The sequence below is a fragment of the Teleopsis dalmanni genome, chromosome 2 (assembly GCF_002237135.1).
Source record: "Teleopsis dalmanni isolate 2A chromosome 2, ASM223713v2, whole genome shotgun sequence".
Lineage (NCBI taxonomy): Eukaryota > Metazoa > Arthropoda > Insecta > Diptera > Diopsidae > Teleopsis > Teleopsis dalmanni.
This window is the reverse complement of record NC_051847.1, coordinates 11,146,169-11,156,206: the sequence shown is the minus strand read 5'-3', so window position 1 is coordinate 11,156,206 and position 10,038 is coordinate 11,146,169. Positions and strand designations below refer to the sequence as shown.

At 31.1% G+C, this 10,038-nt stretch overlaps 2 protein-coding genes across 6 annotated transcripts; one reads left to right on the top strand and one right to left on the bottom strand.

Annotated features, from left to right (window-relative positions):
* Positions 1-104: 104 nt before the first annotated feature.
* Positions 105-924, bottom strand: LOC119680803 (protein mago nashi). Of its 3 annotated transcripts, none has more exons than XM_038093790.1 (3): positions 807-924; positions 476-757; positions 105-409 (listed from the first exon to the last, which is right to left on the bottom strand). In XM_038093790.1, exons 2-3 carry the CDS (start codon positions 734-736, stop codon positions 227-229), a joined length of 444 nt encoding a protein of 147 aa, XP_037949718.1. In that variant the 5' UTR covers positions 737-757; positions 807-924; the 3' UTR covers positions 105-226. The 3 variants fall into 3 exon arrangements, with proteins under 3 accessions (XP_037949718.1, XP_037949717.1, XP_037949719.1); XM_038093789.1 differs by having other exon boundaries at positions 476-738; XM_038093791.1 differs by having other exon boundaries at positions 812-924.
* A 1,187-nt stretch (positions 925-2,111) lies between these two features.
* On the top strand, positions 2,112-9,092 carry LOC119677988 (protein O-mannosyl-transferase Tmtc3). 3 transcript variants are annotated; one of them, XM_038089595.1, is made up of 5 exons: positions 2,112-2,242; positions 2,307-2,566; positions 2,621-3,618; positions 5,392-6,735; positions 6,803-9,092. In XM_038089595.1, the coding sequence occupies exons 4-5, from the start codon at positions 5,547-5,549 to the stop codon at positions 8,452-8,454; spliced, it is 2,841 nt and encodes a 946-aa protein (XP_037945523.1). In that variant the 5' UTR covers positions 2,112-2,242; positions 2,307-2,566; positions 2,621-3,618; positions 5,392-5,546; the 3' UTR covers positions 8,455-9,092. The 3 variants fall into 3 exon arrangements, with proteins under 3 accessions (XP_037945523.1, XP_037945524.1, XP_037945522.1); XM_038089596.1 differs by having other exon boundaries at positions 2,311-3,618; XM_038089594.1 differs by lacking the exons at positions 2,307-2,566; positions 2,621-3,618.
* The last annotated feature ends 946 nt before the right edge of the window (positions 9,093-10,038 follow it).

Genomic DNA, 10,038 nt, shown 5'->3' with positions numbered 1-10,038 from the left:
TATAAACCTAACAAAAATAAAACTTTGAATTACTTGTTAGCGGTTGTTATAAAAATTAATAGTAAACAATGTTATATTCCTTAAACGAATGATTTGTATGTCCAGAATTATTTTAACTTTATTGATTTAGCTTGTCAATATGTATTACTCAATTGTATTTATATTCTAAATGAAAACATAAAATCAAAATAATTTTACATAGAAATTATGTATAATGGAATTATGTTTATATGGGTTTAATCTTAAAATGCAATCCTATGAGTGAGAAAACCAAGCACTTCAAATCTTGTACCAAATAGTAAAAGCAGCGCAGACCTTCTGGATCTTTAGATCGGTTTACATCTACTAATGAACCTGTTTTGGAAGTAGTAAATGAAATGTGCTCATCGCCAATAACAATTTCTAATTCCTGCGTGTAAAAATGAAAGTTATTATGTATATACCCTATTGTTATAATAATATATATAAACCTTACCTGACGTCCGACGCGATCTGGCGGAGGCCACGGTGAATCATCTTCCTGCATTATTTCAGAATCAATTATAATTCGTTTCAATTCCTCCATCACAGACTGATGAACAAATGCTTCCTTTCGAATCATTGTATCATTTTTATAGTTGGAGTTGTTGGCGTAGCGTAGCTTACCATCTGGCCGAAATTCGAACTCAAGAAATTCGTGACCAAATTTTCCTTTATGGCCTACATAATACCGCAAATAGAAATCTTCAGTGGACATATCTATATATTTAATACACAACTAAAGTTCAAAATAAAGTAATTTCTACGAACAATTATTCCAAACTAACCTTACTTGTATGATGACCGCTTTTTCAGGTAAAATGTCAAAATTTAATCCCAATTTTTATAAACAAACGAAAGTATGTTTCAGTGTTGCATGTTAAATTTAAAAATAGTAATTTCACAAATTTTTTTCATATTAAAATAATAATAATAATATATAATAATATATAATATATAACAATAATATAGTAACTTCAAAATGAAGCCGTAATCATAATATATGGGATTTGTTATAATGTAAAACTTCTCCACTCAAACTATAATGATACAATATCTGATAGCTAAGATGCAGGGTTGTATTTGGATTTCGTAATGATCATAATTAATGGGAAGATTCTGCAGACTTGATTGATTGATTTTATCATGCTTAATATATTTGTAAAAAATGAAGTTAAAAATAACAAAAACATATGTTAGTTATAAAAAATGAATAGATCAGGAAGAAGACGCTAATAATAGGATGTTTTTTAATCATCAAAAGTACACAACATTTTATAGCACGTCATATATCATTAAATAATAATTTTTTTCAGGATATATAATTTCATTTTTCTGAATGTAAATATTTTGTGTTTCTACATCGAAGCAATTTTAACATTTGATTAATAAATCTTTGTACCTTTTGTCTCCAAAGCAAAAACACAAAAGGTTTTTACCCATATAATTTTTTCTAAATAAAAATATTTTGTTTCTTTCTTTTAAAGGTGATTACATGAAATAAATTTGTTTTCTAACAAATTTCTAAATTTCATACATTTAAAAATTAGTTGAAGAGTAAACTAATAAATAATAAATATGAATACGAAATAAAACCAATTGAATAGGAATTGTAATGTAATTTTTAACTTTAAAATTGTATACTTAAATTTATTATTGTCAATTGTGCTATTTTTTCGAATTACTTGGTACTAATACTAATATATGTTTATGTATTTATCAGCTGCAAAAATACTTCTTCAATTCATTATTGCTAAGATTATAAATGAGCATTTAAATTAACTATTGTTGTTTATTTTGTGTTAAATGAAAATCGAAAAATAGATGAGTACGTAACAGTTTTGAACGCACAATTCCATATATTTCACATATTAAAAAAATAAAAAATAATACGCAGAACTGCAGCGCTGCAAAATTTCCTTACTGGTGAAGATTTTTTTATTAAAAATTTCCTAAACACTGCAACAATGTTTCACACTATTTTCCTCTCTTGCTCTAAGGTGAATGATATTAGAGAGAATGAGGCAGCGATGTCAGTTTGGCATTTACATGATTTAAACTACTTTTTCAATATAAATAAACACAACAACAATATTTGCTAGCCGCCTGGCAGGATGATGGTTGTTACAAAGTATGTAAATAATTGAAAAGTGTTTAGCAAATATTAAAAAACTTTAAATAAAATATAAAGTGATGTATCAGTGTACTAAATATTAACGTGCAAGTAAGTAAAGTGTATCAAATGTTTTAAAGTTTTTATTAAATAAATGTTTTTGTATATCTGCAAGAAAGTAACCAAAAATTGAAGTTGAGTAAAATTTGGAAGTTTAAGGAATTGTTTGTGTGTGATATGTAATATTTCCCCCAATGAAATTGGTCATATCAAATAGCATGTGTTTTCGCTGTACAATGTTCAAGCCTGTCAGGTAGAAGTAAGTTGGAAAGGTTTTGGTGGATGTTCCAATGGGAGAGGAGAGTGCTTGCGAGTGTATGAGAATCTCGGTCAAAGTAATCTTACAAAACTTAAGTGCGACCCAGTGAAGTGGAGGTTGTATGAAACATATTACCAGGATGACTTATCATGTAATATTTGCACCCACAGCACAAATTTTGCGAGAGTACAACACAGAGAGCTCATTTAAAATGTTGCACTAGCACTAAACGGTGAGCCGGTTTGATGATGATAAAACGTTTGTATGTATATTAATCTCAGCAAATGAAAGTGCAAGGATATTTTTGTGAATTTGCTACACTGGGCATGTGCTACATTAGCACCACCAGCAAGGGAAAGTCGACATACGGTCGCGCAACAAAGTTGCTTGTAAACATTGCAAACAATACGAAAAACAAAACAATAATAACAACAACCACATGTGGTTTGTGCGCGTATGTCAGCGATGTGGGGGAATGTAAAATCGATGACATTGAGCGTGCAACAATGTAGTTACTGCCGATACAGTTGTTGCAGGAGCTGCGTCTAAAATGTGCTGTTACTTCGTTGTGAATGTTAACTTAGGTTTTAATACGTACGTTTGGGGCTAACGACCGTGGTGCACTTTTTGCTCTTCGATACCTCCAACATTGTATGTAGCTGCTGTTGTTTGGTATCAACTACGGCTGTGGTCTGGACGCACCTATATTTTTTGGTATATTACTAGCTGACACAAGCATAAAAATGAGAGTAGATGATAAAATGTATACTGCAGTAAATGTTTCCCATCGTTTGCACCACTTCCGCCCCAATTATATCTACACATTTTTTCCTTACAGCGTTACTTTGTGAGCATTGCATTTTGTAGACAAAATTTGGGACAGTAATTGCAAAAGTTACTTTGTTGCGAAGAATTGATTTTTGCAGAACCGCAAGAAAAAGTCATAAAAACACTTACAAAACGCTTACAAAAAGGGAATTAATCGATTGAAATAATATTATTGTATTATTGAACACAACAAAAGTCAATTTATGTAAAATTATGCAAATGGAAATAAAATTGAAAGTGGAAAATTCGTTAAGTCAAAGTTGAAGATAATGGTGATATAATGCAATAGGATAAGAAAAAAAAAAAAGTTGAACGCAATCAAGTGAATCCAAAAATCAAGGTTAATATACATTTTTAATGAAAATATGTAACTGCACAGAAAATATAATATTTAATACATAAATAAAAGTAAATAATAATATATATACCCATGTCTATGCATATATATAACGGAATGCAACCAAAACATAAGTGCATCCATGTTTTGGTTCCATCAGGGCACGCCCAACTTACGTTATAATTCAATGATGGTTTGTACGTAACTACTATGTGGTTTGAGAAAGGGGTAAAGAACAAGTGCCATATACTGCCGGGATTTATATACATATATAAGTTACCATCTTACCTTGTACAACCAGACTGTTATATGGGTTTGTAGCGTTTAAGGTTTTCATTTAAACTAAGATCAGTGTTAAGTTCAATGTCTTTTCATGTGTGGTTCAACACGGTCTATATCACGAGTATTTCGAAGAAAAAAAAATAAAATTATAATTCTATTACTCTGTTTAGAACTACAATCAAAATACTATTCTAAATATAATAAATTAAGTTTTACACATATTAATGCTACTCAAAATCTTGAGTAACGAGTTCGGTAGCTGAGTAACTGAGTAATAAAGTAACAGAAGCAACATAGTTTTGCACAGTTACTATGTTACAACAACAACCCACATTTGTATTTTGTAGGTGCTACTTCCCACTATTACTCAGTTACTTGATTACCGAGCTCATTACTCGTGATTGTGAATACCACTATTATCATTAATTAAATTTCCACTTTATCTAATAGAAAACCAAATTTTTAAATGTTTTACTCACTATTAAACTATTTTAAGGTCTTGGTTAACTTTCGAATACGTTTTGTAAATAAAGTTATTAAATTAAATTTTACTCAGTACTAAATATTTTTTAGAAATTGGTTCTAGCGAAGTTTTTGGGTTGTTCCACGTATCGTTTCATATAAATGTTGGCTTCAGTATTATTTTAATGTTTGTATTCCTTATTTTTAGTGCAGTAAAGTAGCAATTTCTTTATTTTTTTTAGTTTTTTATTTTTATGGTGTTGTTAGCTGGCACTTATACTACAAGAGTCTAAGTTTAATACATATGTTTTCGAGTTATGTGAAACGAGGTACAATGAAGGGCTGGTTTTACACCGTAATTGAAATAAACTCAATTCATGCATTGGAAATTACTTAATATACTTAAGTATATAAAAAAATAACATAATTACTTCAGTAAATGTTGTTGAGGATATTTTTTTTGATTCATACTGACAAAAAATATGGTTTAATAAATTGTGAATATTTAATATTATGATCAAGAATTTATTCCTTCTATGATTCTTAAAACACTTCTTAAACTTATCACCTCCGTGGTGATATCAAAAGAACTTTTAAACCTTTAAGTTTTAAAACTAGTAATACAGACGTTACTAGTTTTAAAGGTTAAAGGTTTATAAGTTCTCTTGATATCACTAGGGCCGGCTTTCGCATGAAAGTAAGCGTTGCGAAATATAAGTAAACAAATAAAAACATAAATTTGATTTAAAAAAAAAAAGGAAAAACATATTACAAACCAATTGCATCAAATTATTATTATTTCCACAGTAATTTGAATATCATCCCTATTAAAATTGATTTCATTCCGGTGTTATTGTCAATTTTATCTTGTGGTTAGAGCGGTTTTGAATATTGTATTTATTTAAATACAATAAATAACTAACTGTATTCAAAGTTTATAAATTATTCTTTAATAAAATTGAATTTTAAGTAATATATTTGAAATTTACATTTATATTATTAACTATATATTTATATTTCTGTATTTTTTAGACAAATTTAAATATATTTTAAATGAATCGTCGAATGGAATAAATGAATTTGACCCTAGATAATGTGAAAACGAGAACAATCGAAAGTATGCTAAACATTCCCCTAAATTAATAAAATTTGATTAGTTAAAGAAGTAGTAAAAAAATAGCTCAAACATGTCATCGACCTCTTCCGCAACCTCCGGCAACAGTACTCAATTAACAACCAAAACAACAATAGTAACTGCCGTAAACAGCTCTTCCGCCAGTACGTCGATGTTTCAGTTCCTTTGCATCGTATTCGCTTGCATCATTTGTTACTATAACAGTGCGCAATGTGGTCTAGTTTTTGACGACATCAGTGCAATACGTGATAATAAGGACCTACGTCCCAGTACTCCGTTACAAAATATATTTCTCAATGATTTTTGGGGCACCCCCATGCGCAAGGAACAATCTCATAAATCTTATCGACCACTCACCGTACTCACATTTCGTTTCAATTACTGGCTGCATGAGCTCCAACCATATGGCTACCACGTCTGTAATGTTATGCTGCACATTGTTGTTTGCTTATTGTGGCGACGTGTTTGCCGGCTAATATTGCTGCAATGCGCATGTGTTGGTAGTAGGGAAAACAATGCTCAAAGTAACGACGCCGCTGAAGCCAGATATAAAGCGCTTAATCATTGCAGTTTTCTCGCTGCACTGTTATTTGCAGTACATCCCATACATACCGAAGCAGTTACCGGTGTTGTTGGACGTGCTGAGTTACTCTCATCCATATTCTTTTTGGCGGCATTTCTCTCATATGCCGGTGCTGTAATGCCAAGCTGCACAAATCGTCGCCAACCGCAGCATAGTCAACCACAACAGAAACGAACACGTTGGGTACTTTTAATCTGCAGTTTCTTCAGTTGTCTTTTGGCTTCGATGCTGTGCAAGGAACAGGGCATAACGATAGCGGGTATATGTGTTGCATATGAAGTATTTGTTGTGCAGCAGATACGTCCTTTAGACTTATGGTGTTATTTGCAAGAACTTTTTGAAGAAAATAAAATGAGCTCACCTGCTCTTAAGGTGAATGGAAATGGTGGAAAAGTAACCGTAACAAAAGTGAAAACAGTACATGCAATATGGAATGCAACGCTAGTAAAGCGTTTATGTTTTTTAATCTTCGTTACTGTGGCCTTATTTGTTGGACGTGTTTATGTTATGGGTTCGCAACTGCCAGTATTTACGCCTTTTGATAATCCTGCAGCTTCGGCGGAGACGCCTTCGCGCCAGTTAACATATAGCTACCTGATTTACTTAAACGTTTGGTTGCTTTTATTTCCTAGCAATTTATGCTGCGATTGGACAATGGGTATGACTTGTACATACGTATATTTATATTGAAACAAATTTTTTGAATAAATTCTTATTATTTTAAGGTACCATTTCGCTTATTGAAGGTTTCATTGACATTCGTAACGTAGCTACCTTGGTTACATTCGCGATGCTGTTTGGTTTGGTAGCACGTGCTTGTACCACTAAAAATCTCACTTTATCGCGTACATTGTTAATGTGCCTTGCATGGACTGTTTTGCCTTTCATACCAGCTTCAAATTTATTCTTTCCTGTTGGATTTGTAGTAGCCGAACGTATATTATATATGCCTTCCATGGGTTTTTGCTTATTAGTGGCCTATTCATATACTAACTTTCAGCAAAGACTTCGGCAGGCTTCGATTTTAAAATATGTACTGAAATTTGGTTTGGTTTTGCTACTTATAACGCACACTATAAAGACACATCAGCGCAATTTGGACTGGCGAAATGAATATACACTCTTCACCTCTGGTCTGAGGGTAAATACTCGTAATGCAAAATTATTTAATAATGTGGGACATGCTTTGGAAAACGAGGGTCGATACGAAGAGGCTTTAAAATATTTCAAGAAAGCTGTACACACACAAGCAGATGATATTGGTGCACATATTAATGTGGGACGTACTTATAATAATCTCAAAATGTATCCAGAAGCAGAGGAAGCATATTTAAAGGCAAAAGCATTATTCCCTAAAATAAAGCCTGGAGAAACCTATCAGGCGCGAATAGCTCCCAGTTATCTGAATGTTTTCATAAATTTGGCGAATTTAATTTCAAAGAATCAAACTCGACTTGAGGAAGCTGATTATCTGTACAGGCAGGCTATAAGTATGCGCGCGGATTATGTTCAGGCTTATATCAATCGCGGGGATATATTAATGAGACTAAATCGTACTGCACAAGCACAGGAAGTATATGAGAAAGCTTTACTTTACGATAGTGAAAATGCGGATATACATTACAATTTAGGAGTTGTGTTTTTGGAGCAAGGAAAGAGTGCGCAGGCGCATGTTTATTTCAATAAGGCTATTGAATTGTTTCCTGAACATGAACAGGCCTTACTAAATTCTGCTATATTATTACAAGAAATGGGTGGTGCAGAAGCAAGACAATTATCGCGTGAACGTTTACATAAAGTACTAAATAAAGATAAAAATAATGAAAAAGTGTATTTTAATCTGGGTATGCTTGCAATGGATGAATCTAATTTCGAAGAGGCTGAACAGCTTTTTAAAAGGGCGATACACTTAAGGGAGAATTTTCGTAGTGCACTTTTCAATTTAGCTCTGCTCTTAGCAGATGCGAATCGACCATTGGATGCAGTACCTTTTCTAAATCAACTTATACGTCATCATCCCACACATATTAAAGGACTCATATTACTTGGGGACATATATATAAATCATATGAAAGATTTAAGTGCAGCTGAAGTTTGTTATCGCAATATACTTAAATATGATCCCAGCAATTCGGAGGGTATACACAATTTATGTGTTGTTTTTGTGGAACGTAAACACTTAGCTAGAGCGGCAGCTTGTTTGACATATGCACATCATATGGCACCTAATGAAGATTATATTAAACGACATCTACAAATAGTGCAATCGCGTCTACTAAAGTTATCAAAGTTACCTGACTCGTCACCAGAAAAACGGACTGCTTTCATAGATTATAATCCAACGGAATTCGATATTCAAAATGAACATAAATCATAGTGATAGATTTACTTTTAAGTGTTTCTCTCAGCAATGTGTGTGAATCTCAAGGAAGATGTTACTATAAGATATTTGAAGTTCTAAGGTGAAATTGTAAGCAAACATTTGAATCTTAAAAATACTTTGGTATACTTCGGCTTACTTTTTTAAGCTAGCTTTTATGTGTGGCTGAATTCTTTCATTTGAATTCTTTCATTTATATTATTGAATATATAATTGGGGAGCTTCGTTACAATGGACCAAATAAAAATGAGAAAAATTTCAAAGCTTTATAACTGATATTAGATATGTAGTATTCGATTTTATTTGTAGAAGATGGAAGAAGAATAAGGATTCAGAGCTATAAAATTCTTGTCATGAATGTAAAGTCTTACCAAGAGAATATTATATTTCCATTAAAGATGTTGCAGGTTGTAGCTTGAGTATCAACAGATAGAATAGGACTAATTTATATGATTAGAAGATTCAATTAATATTGTCACTTAATTTCTATAATGGGAAAATCAGGCACTTAAAAGTGTGCTGCGAAATCAATTATACTATGTTGAACTATTAGTATCGAAGTTTGTACATTGGCAAATTGCGCAAATGGTTTAGCATCAGTCTTCTACTCGAAAATCTAAAAATGAGTAGTGTAGGAAAAAAAGTAAAAAGTATATAAATTATGCTGTAGATATTAAATACCAAAGCCGCGTTTACACAACGTTCATGTTGTTGTTGTTGTAACTGATGTAGGGAGGGGGAGAGGCATTTTGTTGTCTACAAAGACAAGTGACTCCGGTACGTAGACTCGGTCGCGTCTGGTAATGTTTCTGTTAATAATGATTCTCTGTGGTGGTATAAAGTTAATGAGACTCCTTAAGTTAATGTTTGCAACAATTTCACATTTAAACTTTTAGACCACTTTGATTATCAAATATATATATTAAATACATACACTTAAATTAATTTTTATATTAGTAAAATATTGTTAAGATTAAAAATAAGTAATGCTCAAAAAAATTTTGTTGAAGTATTCAATATTTAGCTTAAATATTTTGCTCTACATAAATTAGTTTTATTATACTTCCATTTGAGAATTGTTATTAAATAAAATTATTTACAAATATTTGTTTTGTTATTCTAATTAATTTAAATATAAATAATGTTAAATATTTTATTTTGTAACCGATAACATGATATACGCCAACCTATACAGGATTTTTAATAGCAACGATATACGTAAATGCTTATAGCAGCATAATTTATACATTCCATTTTTAAAACAATTATGAACTATGTATACTGTAAACGTTTATAAATATATAGTATAAATATGTAAAATAAATAAATAATCACTAATTGTTAGTTAACTGCACATAAAAATTTAATGTAATATACATTTATGTAATTATATGTATTTAAAAACAGGAACACTAACTTTTTGTAACACGTTTGCAATTAAAAATATTACAATTTTAATTATTTTATTAAATAACACGTTGAATAAAATTGTACTATATGTATAATAAAAAATTTTTTTTAATTCAAATGTAAAATTCATCAATGGTATATACATATATTATTCTAATTGTTCTCGATAGT

Coding starts and splice junctions, on each gene's coding strand:
- LOC119680803 (XM_038093790.1), bottom strand. CDS start 736: ATGTCCACTGAAGATTTCTATTTGCGGTATTATGTAGGCCATAAAGGA. Junction 410..475: donor CAGATCGCGTCGGACGTCAG/GTAAGGTTTATA, acceptor TTTTACACGCAG/GAATTAGAAATTGTTATTGG.
- LOC119677988 (XM_038089594.1), top strand. CDS start 5,547: ATGTCATCGACCTCTTCCGCAACCTCCGGCAACAGTACTCAATTAACA. Junction 6,736..6,802: donor ATGCTGCGATTGGACAATGG/GTATGACTTGTA, acceptor TATTATTTTAAG/GTACCATTTCGCTTATTGAA.